Here is a 13,810-nt window from a genome sequence, read left to right as displayed (position 1 = left end):
TCATTTCTGATGAAGGGTCTAGGCCCGAAACGTCAGTCTTCCTGCTCCTATGATGCTTCTTGGCCTGCTGTGTTCACCCAGCTCTACAACTTGTTATCTCAGATTTTCCAGCATCTGCAGTTCCTACTATCTCTAATGATAACAGATCATTAGTCCGCACTTGACTTCTACAACCAGGCAATGACTTCTGAGCTGTGTTTCAAAACCAAAATAATGATTATTTTTTAGGAAAAATAAGCCCAGTGGTGAGGTCTATTAGAATCACCTCCTATAACATATTCTTCTTCTTATGATGGCACCTGGAATGTAATTTTTATTTCCCTAGTATTTCTGTATACTTTTTCAACAGGCCATGTGGCCCAATGACTCTATGCTAGTGTTTACACTCTATAAGTACATCCTCCTATTTCCCTTCATCCCACTCTATCAAAATATCCTTCTATTCCTTTCTCCCTCATGTCTAGATTCCTCTTGAATGCCTTAGTTAACAACTAATTGGTATTCATCTTAACTGACAATTCGATATCAATCCAGTGTTTTTTTTCAGTATCTCATCAGTAATTATTACTCACCCTTCTATTTTGCTTGTCCTACTGTGTATGTTTCTAATCCCTGACTTCCACTGGCACTGACACCGTAAGACCATAACAAATAGGAGCAGGAGTAGGCCATTCAGCCCATCGACTCTGCTGTACCATTCAATAGGATCACGGCTTACCCAACATTCCTCACGTCACTTTCCTGCCCTTTGCCCTGTAACCCTTGATTCCCGACTGATTAAGAATCTATCTATCTCAGCCTTAAATATACATAAGGACTGTGCCCCCACAGCTCTCTGTGGCAGTGAGTTCCAAAGACTTTCCACCCTCTGAGAGAAGAAATTCCTCCTCATCTCAGTCTTAAATTGATGCTGCTTTATTCTGAAACAGTGCTGTCTGGTCCTAGACTCTCCCAGAAACTTCCTCTCAGCATTTACCCTGTCAAGTCACTTCAGAATCCTATAAGTTTCATGATGCAGGGTTTACTGTCAGTGATGTTGCCACTTTTGGCATTTTTTGCATGTGTTTGGGTAAACCTGACGTTGATGTATTATGGATGCCACAAACACTTGCGAAAACTCGTCATGAAACCTATTTCTACACTGCTGAGAATGTTCACATTTAGTTTGCACAGGTTGAGAAACAGATCATGCTCACACCTGTTTGAGGAAACTGGATCACAATTAAAGGGTGCTCATTGATTGGCCACTAGTTTATTTGTCGTTTCTGCTAACTATGAACAAGGAACGAGAGCAGGCCACTCGGCCCTCCAAGCCGACTCTGCCGTTCATTGAGATGTGGTTTGACCTGATTTTAATCTCAACTTTACAGTTCAGCACATTCCCAATAACCTGCCATTCCCTTGGGTATTACACATTTTATTAGGTCCCAATAATGGTGTGGTTATTGTCATGATCTAGTTTCCACTAATGGGTCTAGGATAGTAATAGAGACAGAGATTTTCAGCACAGAAACAGACCTTTCGGTTTTACTCGTCCATACTGACCAGATATCCTAAATTAATCTAGTCCCATTTGGCCCATATCCCTCTAAACCCTTCCTATTCATATACCCATCTAGAAGCCTTTCAAATGTTGTAATTGTACCAGCCTCTGCCACTTCCTCTGGCAGCTCATTTCACACACGCACCACCCTCTGCATGAAAGTATTGCCTCTTAGATTCCTTTTATATCTTTCACTTCTCACCTTAAATTTATGTCCTTTAGTTTTGGACTCCCCCTAACCTTGGGAAAAGACCTTGACTATTCACCCTACCCATGCCCCTCCTGATTTTATAAACCTCTATAAGGTCACCCTTCAGCCTCTGACTCTCCAGGGAAAATAGCCCCAGTCTATTCAGCCTCTCCCTATAGCTCAAACCCTCCAAACCTGGCAACATCCTTGTAAATCTTCTCTGTAAATCATTCAAGTTTAACAACATTGTTTCTATAGTGGGGATATGCAGTGAACATGAGTTCAGATCCTACTCTGGGTGGATTGAGAACCTGAATTCTGTTCAAAAACATATAGTTGGAGACCAAGAAGCTGTGGACTGATGTTATCAACAAAACAAGAAGGAAACCTGCCATCCTGACCTATCTGGGCCCTATGTGATTCCAGTCTCTTGTCAATATGTTTGATTCTGCCTCAGAAGAGTCATAGAGTCCTACAGCATGGAGACAGACCCTTCTGCCCAAACTAGTCCATGCCGACCAAAATGTCCATCCACGATAACCCCATTTCCCTGCACTTGGCCCATATCCTTCTAAACCTTTTCTATCCATGTATTGGTCCAAATGCCTTAAAAATGTTGTTAATGTACCTGCCTTAAACACTTCTGCTGGCAGCTCATTCCATATGCATACCCACCCCCCATGTAAAAATTTTAGCCCCCAGGTTCCCATGTATTGTTTCCCCTCTTACCTTAAACTGATGCTCTCTATTCCTCGATTCCCCAACCCTGGGAAAAAGACTGAGTGCATTCACGCTATCCGTGCCCCTCATGATCTTATACACTTCCATAAGATCCCCCCCCCAAAGAATTGCCAATTCAGTTTCTAATGTCAATGATTTAAGAGGGTTCTCCACCACCTCAGGGTAACAGGAGACTAGCCTCATCAACAATACCATGTCCTGAGATTTAACCTGATATTTTTGGACAAAGTCAGTTGTCTTGGCTTGTGTGTGCTTTATGTTTTCTGGAACATACCGGCTGCCTGGGTAGGACAGGACAGGTTAAAGCAACAAGCACTCCAGCTGCTGTGAAATTAGAAGAGAAACTGTCAGAAATGCTCAGCAGCTCGAGGATCTTTCATCCAAGCTCCAGTGTCCACTGGTATTTTGTATTTTTCTTTGCATTTGTCTGATCCCATTATGTGGTACAGTTCCTCCATCACAGCTTGTCACTTTGGGTTCATGATGACCTAGGAATGTGAGTTCATCAGGTGGTGAGAGAACCCAATTTTCAGTGTATAAGTCCTTCCAATAAACCCCTGACAGGTGATAAGAGCTGGAGAGAAACTGGGTCAGCTGTGCTTGGTCTAGAGTGACTGCCACTGAAGTTTACAGCCTCTGGTAAGAAGCTGTTCCAGGTGTAGATCACAGGCAAGAACATGCTCAATGTGTCTTTGAATGTGGGAAATCTTCCTTTATCTTCTGAAAACCCTTATCCGGGGAGAACATTGTCATTTGCAGCATAAGACCATAAAACATAGGAGCACAGACAGGCCATTCAACCCATCAAGTCTGCTCTGCCATCCAATGAGATCATGGCTGATCTGATAATCCTCAACTCCACTTTCCTGCCCTGTTCTTTTTTGTTCTTTCATTCACGGGATGAGGGCATCACTGGCTGGGCCAGCATTTATTGCCCGTCCCTAACTGCCCAGAGAGTCAATCACATTGCTGTGGGTCAGGAGTCACATACAGACCAGAGCATGGTAAGAATGGCTGTTTCCTTCCCTAAAGGGACATTAGTGAACCAAATGGGTTTTTCCAACAATCAACAATGGATTCACGGTCATCATTATACACCTAATGATGGATATTTTCTATTGAATTCAAATTCACCATCTGCCATGGTGGGTTTGAACCTAGGTCTCCAGAACATTATCTGGGTCTCTGGATTAACAGTCCAGCAATAATACCACTAGGCCATCGCCTTTCCCTATAACCATATATATCCTGTAACCCCATAATGATTAGAAATCTATCTCAGCTTTTAACGGACATAATGACCCAGCCTCAATCTTACCTCTGCGCTAAAGATTTTCACAGATTCACAACCCTCTGAGAGAAAAAAAATCCTTCTTATCTTTGTCTTAAATGTTATCACTCCGAGATTCAGCCCTCTGATCCTAGACTCTCCCACGAGAGGAAACAGCCTCTTCGCACCTACCCTATCAAAATCCCAAAGACTTTTGCATATTTCAATAAGGTCAGTGCTCATTCCTCTAAACTCCAATGAGTGCAGCCCAATCTACTCAACCCCTCCTCATAAGAAAATCCCACCCATACACCTAGTTTACCCAGTGAATCTTCTCTGTCTCTTCTCTGGCCTGCTTCTAATGCCATTATAGAGTCATAGAGCTGGACAGCATGGAAACAGACCTTCAGTCCAATTCATCTATGCCAACGAGATTTCCTATATAAATCTAGTCCCATTTGCCAGCATTTGGCCCATATCCCCCGAAACCCTTCCTATTTATATACCCATCCAGATGCCTTTTAAATGTTGTAATTGTACCAGCCTACACCACTTCCTATGGCAGCTCATTCCATACATGCACCACTCTCTACGTGAAAAATTTGCCCTTTAGGTCCCCTTTATATCTTTCCCCTCTCACCTTAAACCTATGCCCTCTAGTTTTAGACTCCCCATCCTGGGGAAAAGATCTTGGCTGTTCACCCTATCCACGCCCCTCATGATTTTATAAACATCTGTGAAGTCACCCGTCAGCCTCTGGCACTCCCGATTATATCTGTCCTTACATATGAGGACCAAAACTGTTCACAATATTCCAGGTGTGGTCTGACTAGTGCTTTGTACATACCTTGATACTTTTATACTCTGTTCTCTTTGAACTAAAGGCTAACATTCCATTTGCCTTCCCTATGACCCGCTGAAATTGGATGCTAGCTTTTTACGATTCATGCACTAGAACCCCTAAATCCATGTAGTCTGTAGGTTTCTACAATCTTTCCCCATTTAAATAATATTCAGCAGCTCTATGCTTACTGCCAAAGTGCATAACCCATGTGATATTCCATCTGACAATCATTGCCCACACACTTAACCTGTCTGTATTCCGTTGTAGACTCCTTGTGTCATCCATACTGTTTGTCTTCCCAGCTGTTTCTGTGTCATCAGCTGACTTGGTGATAGGACATTCATTGTCCTCATCCAAGTCATTAATACAAATTGTAAATGATTGTGGCCTCAGCATTGATGACCCTGTGGCACTATACTAGATAGAGGTTGCATCTTCCATCTATTGTCTCTGTGTCTGTCTGTCTTCTGTGTGTGTGTGTCTGTGGGGTGAGGTGAGGTGGGAGGTAACTGCTGATGAAGTGAGAAAGGGCTGTCAGTAGCGGGTGTGTTGACATTTTAGAAATATCCGTTTAACGCCCCCCATGGAGGGCCACCCATACTTTATTCACCCAGATTGGGCTGCGGGATGAGCTATTGCCTGGTCTGTTTGCTGAGGGACGTGGACAGGCCTTGTCCTGATCTCTGGAAACAGGGAAAGCTGCTTCTCAGTAGATTGAATAAAACATTTCTGGAGTGGGGGAGGGCGGTGATTATTGCCTCCCTCTGACTGTTAACTGGATAACAAATCCCACTATTATTATTGTTTTTGAATGATTGACAGTCCCTGGAGAAAGAGGAACAGAGAAAGGGAGAATGAGAGGTGCACGTGGATGTATAATGTGACCAAGGTTTGTGTTTCTTCCGATCCTCTCTCTCTCTCTCTCTCTTTCTTTTCCCTTTTTCCCCGCCCCTCTCTTCCGGAACAGTTAGCTCCAGCCTATATAAAGCCAGTGGAGGCTCTGGCATTGAATCACTGCAAGCTGACAGTGGTACAGCTCTGACTACTGCAAGCAATTGGAGGTCGGGAGATATCAGCAGCTCTCTGCTCAGCTAGCAGCTCTTTGTATTTTGCTCCAGAGGACAAGAGAAGGAATTATTTCTTGTAGATTGTAAAATGGTGCACTATTCCATTGTCATTGTGTTCGGCAGGAGGCTGAGCCAAAGACCTTCACTGGAAGAACTGGAACAGAGGAACATCTTAAGATGTAAGTAAGATTCAGTCTGCTCTCCTGCTTCTGTAGACTTTGTGAGTTGAATGGGTTGGAGTGCTGGGGCTGGGAGCTGTCTCGGGGATGTGCAAACATCAGCTATCACCCTCACAACCTCACCCCAAGAGCTGCAGCGGAATTTCTGCACCAGGACAGATTGTCTGGATCTGCATTTGAATAGATGCCACATGGGATTTGGAGCTCCAGTATGTTGAGAGAATATATATCATTCTGGAAGCCTGTGGATTTAAACTTTAAATTTAAAGCTCGTTGCAAAATGGAAAAAAAAGCCTAGAGCTTCACAGGGAGAGAATGATGGAAAGAATGAAGTAGGAGAAGGATTTGACCAGCAGAAAGTGATTGGGGTGAATGCGATGTGGGATTCTGACAGATGATGTTTAAAAAAGCCTTTTTGCAATCTGTTGACTATTAGCAAGATGCCCCTGTCTGCCGCAGAGCCTCACACGTGTGTGTGGAGGAGGATGAGGTGTGGGGGTTGGGGGGGGGAATCCACCCCCGCATTCCCTGCTCCTCCTCTTCCCCCTCCCCGGGTGTATGGGATCAACCAGGAGAGGAAAGTCCACCTCCCACACGTCATCAAGGCTTCCCTCTGACGCCAGGCAACAGCTGATGCATAAATGTAACTGTTTCAGCGCTGAGAGCATTTCACTTCCGGCTTCACTTTGTACCCCATTCCAATCCGCCAAGCCACTCGTGTGGGTCAGGGAGGGGTACAGGACAGCATCTCTGAATACACCCCCTCCTCCTTCCAACCCGACTGCTATTTCCTTGTGGTTTGACTGATTTTTGATTTTAAAATGAGCACCAGTTAAGACGACAGAAGTCACAACATGTCACATCAGTTCTGATGCCTCTGATATACTGCAGGGTAGCAATGCCCATTGCTTTGGCACAGATTCTGAGATGATCACAAGGGACCTGCAAAGGGCTTTGGTTCTGGGAGTGATTATTTCCCCTGAAACAGAAAAGCTTAGTGGGAGGTTTAAATTCTGAAGGATTTCAAGGAGAAAACATTACATTGGCAGGGAACAGACAACTTAGATTTAAGATAATTGGTAATGAACCAGAGGAGAGATGAGTTTTTATTCTTTACACAGTCAGTTATTATAATCTGGAATGAGCTGGCTGTGGGTCAGGTGCAAGGCATCTCAATAGTTGGATCCAAAAGGGGTTTGAATAAATTGAAGGGCTTGGAGGAACGAGCAGGAAGATTGAGATGACTTGAATAACTGTTTAGGAGCAACTGTACACGCACAATGGACTGACTGACCCCTGTGCTGTAACAGACATTTATCATCACCTCACTGCAATTAATCCTTTGTATGATATGCTGTATAAAGCTTTGTTACTCTCCCTTTAAAGTGGGACAGATGAGGGCAAGAATTCAGGAATATTGTCCTTGTCCTTCAGTTAATATCCTGTTACGTTTTAACTTCTACCACTCTCAGAAATAAATAGACTGAGTGAGTGAGTAATAAACAGAAAAATGAGGATCAAATGCTGACCTCAGTGGTTAGTGTCCCTTCCTTGATGGCCTGCAATCATTCCTCCTTAAGGGTTTTCAAATTCCCTTTAGAGAATCGCTACTGAACAGGCTTCCATGCACACATGCAGGTGTCTGAGTCCATGTGCTCCTGGATTATTTTAATCCCCTATCCTCACCTCTCAATACAGACACCCACAGCTGGCAAGGCCCTAACATGGGACTTCCCTCCCCAGAACCACTCTGCCCCTCTCTTCCCTCATGAAAACCCATCTCTTTGTTGTTTTCATCTGTCCTAACATGTACTCACGTGCTCCCATGTCGATTTCAGTTTGCCAGCAGTCTGGAGCATTTAACTATGTTGCAGGTGCTATATGAATGCAAGTTGTTGTTGTCCTGGATCTGAAGGGAAATATCAATGCAAGTCAGTGGGATTTGCTGCTTGTGGTCACTCGGCCTTTAGCAGAGTCAAAGGCACAACGTGTGTGTGCGTATGTGGGAGGGACATTGTGTTCCTTCTCAGTTTCCACTTCCATTTCCACAATTTACCACACTGAGCCTTGTATCATTGTCTCTGTGTTTCCTGTTTCCTGTCAGGAGTGGGAAATGGAGGTCCTTGGATGGACAACCAATGCAGTGACTGTGTGCCAAGCAGCTTCCCTCTCCCCTCCCCTAAAACAACATACACAACACTATGCACGTGTCTGCCACCACGTGGGACCATAAACAGGACGGTACAGACGCCGCAACGCACAGTGACGTTGCTCCAAGGGGTGTCTTTACACACATCACAGCTGTAGGAGTGAGAGTTGGAGCAGTGGAGAATTCCCCATACATCAAACCTGTGCTGAATAATTGCTATGGCTTTTGCAGCAGCCTTTCATTTAATTCTAACCCTCTCCTTTCCTTTTGAATAAACAGATCGAAATGAAGAGGAGGAACATGAGGAGAGACTGGAGATCAGGAGGAGGCTGACTCGCAAGGTAAACCCCACTTGTCATTACCTGCAACAATTTACCTGTAAAATACTTGTTCTGTCTCTGAGCTACAGGATTGAACCAGGCACTTTGGGTAGGCAGTTTCATTTTAAAAGAACAGATCAGTAGATGTTTCAATAAATTACTCTTCTGTAGGATTAAAACACACATGAACAGTGCCTGGAAATTTGTACAGTTTCATTAAGAATGCTACCAGCTCAGTGTTAGAACATTCCCTGTCTCCACGCAAGAAGCTGCAGGGTTGCAGACAGTCCTGGGCTGCTGAGACTGGAGCCCGATTCTTAAGTAGTCTTGGTGGCTTTGAGGTGAGGTTTGTGTGTGGAGAAAAATATGACTCATCAGAAAGGAGTATCTCCAATGCATCAGGACAAATAGCAGAAGGCTAAGTTAACTTGTTTTCTATCTTAATTAAGGAATCAGTTCCTCATATTTTGAAAGCCAAATATCAACTGTGCAGAAGTACAAGGGACCACAATCTATTTACCCATAGTGACAGAAATGATATCAGTGAATCTCAACATGGACAGTTGTATCTTTATATGGGTCTTTGCTGAAACTTTGCCTCCAGAATTCACACTGAGGACACAGTTCTCCTGTTGCACAAGTCAGACACAGGAAATTGGCAATAAGTCCCACCCATGCCGACTTTTACACCCCATTTCTCCTCTGCCACAACTCCTGTTTCAATTCCATATGTTAAACCATGTGGAGGTGCTGATTTTTGTGATTTTTTTTATTTTTTAAATGCTGAATTTTTTTATACCCCTAGTGACTGTTACCCTGATACAATTCCCTGCAAGGTCTATTCATTGAACAAGGAATAAAACTCTTGTATACAGCTCCACTCTGTTACCGTGACACTGCATCCAGAAATACATTGAGTCCAATGATTTGGAGAATTATCCAGTGCAGTAAGAGATCTTTTAGCCCATCATCCTCGTAACAGAGGGTGTCATTTGACATAGTTCCTGATGTACGTTTTAAGTCCATGTCAGTTTCTTGCCAATGTAATGTTTGATTGTGAAAGATTTCTAGATCTTAATGTGGCTAATGACTGGTCTGTTTTCCTCACAGCTTAGCCTCAGGCCGACAGTGGCAGAGTTACAAGCCCGGCGCATTCTGCGTTTTAACGAGTATGTAGAAGTGACAGAAGCTCAGGACTATGACCGACGAGCTGACAAACCCTGGACCCGGCTGACACCTGCTGATAAGGTGAGAACCTCCAGCACTTTCCTAGTTAACACAGTCCAGCTGTCAGAATTGGTGGAGCTTGGACATCCCAGAGACTAGTGGGAGGCTTCAGAAATCAGGAGGGGGAAGGCCATGGAGGGAGGGGTTTGAACACAGATGAAAAATTTAAAATTGAGCATTTGCTAACTGGGAGCCATTCTGGACCAGTGAGGATAAAGACACTAGCACTGCAGTGTCGTCGTTGATTTGACCTTCCCAGATGTGTTTAGGAGGTTGCTGCAGACTGTGAGCTGCTCTCTGTTCCTCTCGGCTCAGTGGGCAGCACTTATCCCTCCAAGTCCAGCTCCAGACATTGGTGTAACTAATCCAGGCTGGCATTCCAGCATTGTACTGAGGAGAGAGCACTGCCATCTTCCAGATGAGACTGAGGCTCTTCTTGGGTGGACATAAGAGATGGAAAAGCACTTTGTTTTGGAAAAGGATTATGCTTCTCCCAATGTTCTGGCTGATGTATATCCTTCAACTTAAAAATCTCACAATCTGGCTGGTATCTCCGGTGCTGCTTGTGGGATCTTGCTGTGCATAGGTTGACTGCTGCATTCCCCCATATTATGGCAATATCCTCCATTGGATGTGAAACCTGTCTGGGGTCAGGCAGAGAGAGCTGTTGGGTTAATTCCTGGCCGTCTTTTAGGGCACAGGGATTAATCTTTGCCGGATTATTGATTTCCCCAGACTGCACAGCAAACTCCCAAATCTGGCAGCGGCAGTGAGGGTCCTGTAGCAGAAAACAAACCATCAAAGTTGATATTTCCCTCCTGAGGCCTGCCTATTGCAGAAGCAGCCGAGAGATGAACCACAGCCCTGGAAGTGGTTGGTGCACGGTTTGTGATGCTAATCTCTGCAGGTTAATACTGAAAGACTCCCCATGGGCCAAAGAGCTGCCAGTAACCGAGGCAGCTAAGTCGCTAACTTCAAACAAAAACCGAGAGTGCTGGAGAAACTCAGCATCTGTGAAGAGAGACAGAGAGAAAGAGTGAACATTTCCGATCCGGTGACTCTGTTTCAGAACTGAGTTTCTCCAGCAATTTCTGTTTCAGATCTTCAGCATCCACAGTTCTTTGTTTTATTGAATTGCTAGCCTGTTGTTACACGATTGAACATCATCTCTTTCTTTTTTCCCTTCCTTCTGCTTACTAAGGCTGCAATACGGAAAGAATTAAATGAATTCAAAAGCCGGGAAATGGAAGTGCATGAAGAAAGCCGACATTTAACGAGGTAAGCTGGCTTTGGGCTCCATCTGTTTTCTGTCTGTTTCTTGCCCCTTCCCTCTTCCTCCTGTGCTATCGCCTCACCCTCTGTCTGACTCTTTTTGTCTCACATTCTGCTGTTGCTCTGAATGCCTGGCATTGCTATTGTAAATGCTGCATTATGACATTGGATCCCTCCCACGTTCCCCCTACTCCCTCCTGCGGTCTGGTAGGGGAAATGCAGCTGCTGAATCTTTTCACTGCTCAGGGCAGCAATTACCACCTCCCCCTCTCTGCAAGGTCTGGAGGACATGAGTCACTTACACGGCACTCGAGCATCCTACAGCGAGCTTGGGCTGATCCTGTCATCTCTCAAATGTCAGGCTTTGAACCCTCTGCTGTTTGGGAGCGCTAACTGAATTACTCTGGTCATACAGCAGCTCACTCCTGAGCTGTAGCAAGCAGGAGCCAACTAGAATAAAAACAAGGGAGATAACTTTCCCTAAACCACCACTACCTCTCTCTAGAACATCTGTCGTATGTGGCTCCAGGTATCAAATTGTTTACTCTTGCAAACTGTTTGTTTGTTTTTGTTTTGCAACATTCATGGCATGCATGGTGTAAATGCATATTGCTGGTATTGATACCAATTGAAATCTGGACCCTCTTTCCTACTTACAGGTTTCATCGGCCATGAAGCAAGCAACAGAGGCTCAGGGAGAGACACTGAAATTGTCAAGGATTGAAGATGGTGCGTGAGGCTACGCTGTATGTGTTCTGTGCACCTTCCCTGTCGAGAGGCAGACGTTCAACAGAGGGCTGACCATGCAACAGCAACAAAACCATCTCACACACACACACACACACACAAAAAAACGAAGTTTTAATATCTAAGTAATTTTTTTAAAAGATTCTTTCTTTCTCTGTGGAGGCAGGCTGGCTTCTTTTGTTGAGACGGGAGGGGGAAAAAGATGTTGACTGGTGTGGGGGGGTGGGGGTTAGTGGTGGTTGGTGGTGGTGGTGACAGTAGGGGAATGGAACCCTGACAGAGTTAAGGGGAACTTTTTTTTTAAAAAAGGTTCCCAGCAAATTTCATTCACTCCTTGCTGCCAATGTGTCAGGCAGGTGACCAATCAGCACTGTGGTTCTTTGCTGTTGTGTTCTCCCGTGTCCAGAATTATGGTCAGGGTATTGTCTCCCTGCCATTGTTAAACCGTTCTCTGCTTCCCTCTTGTTTTGGAGGAGGCAAACTGATTCTGTAAAGGGGAACCTATTCCTTCATGTAACTACAGCAAATGACTGCTATTAGCTGTTCAAAACTGCGCAGAAAGCTGTTCTGATGATAGCTCCAAACCATACACAGCTCATATTCTGCATAAAAATACACATTGGTCTAAGAAGCCTCTAGCATGAGTGTCTGTGGTGTTACTGGTTCCTACTCTTACCCCCAACCCTTTGCTAATTTTCTAAGCCGGTAATATTTATTTATCGGGGGGGTGCGGTGTGTGTGTGGTGACCGCTCTCGTTGCCAATGTCTGTAATAGAAGAAAATCTCTATTTCACTGTGTCAAGTGGGACCTTTTTGAGACGGGTGTGAATTAACTGCTCAGTGGAGCTGAGCGAGAGGGAGGCCTGGTGGAGACAAGAGTGGAGATGTTGAGAGGCAGGTCAGTGATGGCAAATCTTTCCCATTGGGGAAAGGAGGACAGCTGGAGCTGGGATGGTAGTAAAAAGCACCTAGGATCTGTCTACATATTTAAGTTGAATGATGGAGGAGATTGGCCTGGGTTCAAGTGGATTAGAGCCACTGGCCATAGGTTTATTTTTCCCCACTCATTTTGCCCTCAACCCAACTTTCACCACAGCTCCCTCTGCCTCTGAAAGTCTTGTTCAATTGGCAAAGTGGAAACGGGTTGGGGGCTATCTGGGCAAGTCACCCTTGCTCCTAAGGAGCATTTGACAGTCTTTTGCGATCTTAAAGGCACTTTGAAAAAAAAATGTAAACATTTCCTCATTGTTTTGCAATGGCCCAACTGGTCACGTTTCCCCTCTCCCCTCGCTTCCCCAGGTGTCTGCACCCTCTGGCCCAGATTACAGGGTAGCAAATGATGGCGACCTTTGAACCGGAAATCGCCCCATGCCTCAAAAGGGCTATGATCTGGGAAACAAAGTTAGGGAGCCGCCATGTTTAAAGGCTGATCGGGAAGACAGTTAATGAGCTATAATCACAGCTCACCGTGTCTTACTACAGAGTGGGGAGCTGGCTATGTCCCACGCCTTGCCATTGTGCCAAAGCACCCTCTCTCCATTGTCCATCCAACTGACTTAATTTCTCTTCAGTTCAACAATTTAGTGTTGCAGATTTTATCAAAACGAAGGAGTGGGGAGAAATTTGGTATCAGCTTGTGTACTTTTGTGTTTCAGCTCGTGTTTGTTATTTCTAATCTTGGTGGAAGGAATTGGAACTGAGAAGGACTGATTTTTTTTTTTTTCCCAATTGGCTTGGGATATTCAGCAGTCCTCTTATCAAAAAAAAATTTTTTGTTCCGTACGGGAGTAACCATGGGGGATTGTGGTCAGGCAGGAGGGACACATATGAATAAAGGGAAAGGGCTGTGCTAACTGGGTTGATTGTGGAGACTGCTCAGGACAATGTATATTTTAATTAGTTGTAGTGGGATACTGGAGTTACAAAGGGGATGGCAATTTTCTCATTGGGCATTTGGCTACCCACTGTTGAAATGTGACTTTTCTGTGAATCAGCAGCGAGGGGAATAAGAGTAAATGATTTGACATCGTTGAAAGAGTGTAAACTGATTATGAATTTAATATCCTCATGTAAACTGGGAGCTGGAAAAGAGGCGATATTGGTACACAATGAGGTTTGTACCCAGTTTGCTGCCAGATGTTGATACATGATGCTGTGTACATCTAGTATGCTGCCAGATGAACTGTCCTGTGTTGTACTACATTAAGAGCTGCTTGTTTGGACTTGCCTCCAATATCTGCCACACTTGTCCACCTCCACCC

At 44.6% G+C, this 13,810-nt stretch overlaps 1 protein-coding gene across 3 annotated transcripts in view; it reads left to right on the top strand.

The window, feature by feature from the left end:
- Positions 1 to 11,754, top strand: part of phactr2 (phosphatase and actin regulator 2) — a 122,948-nt gene extending 111,194 nt beyond the window's left edge. For all 3 annotated transcript variants that reach the window (XM_048601165.1, XM_048601164.1, XM_048601163.1), the window contains 5 exons: positions 5,779 to 5,834; positions 8,263 to 8,324; positions 9,414 to 9,551; positions 10,732 to 10,808; positions 11,462 to 11,754. In XM_048601165.1, coding sequence (XP_048457122.1) covers positions 5,779 to 5,834; positions 8,263 to 8,324; positions 9,414 to 9,551; positions 10,732 to 10,808; positions 11,462 to 11,477 — 349 coding nt within the window. In that variant the 3' untranslated portion in view covers positions 11,478 to 11,754. The remainder of the gene's footprint in view (positions 1 to 5,778; positions 5,835 to 8,262; positions 8,325 to 9,413; positions 9,552 to 10,731; positions 10,809 to 11,461) is intronic.
- The last annotated feature ends 2,056 nt before the right edge of the window (positions 11,755 to 13,810 follow it).

This window comes from Rhincodon typus, chromosome 9, assembly GCF_021869965.1.
Source record: "Rhincodon typus isolate 14 chromosome 9, sRhiTyp1.1, whole genome shotgun sequence".
Taxonomy (NCBI): Eukaryota; Metazoa; Chordata; class Chondrichthyes; order Orectolobiformes; family Rhincodontidae; genus Rhincodon; species Rhincodon typus.
This window is presented reverse-complemented; position numbering and strand designations above follow the sequence as displayed.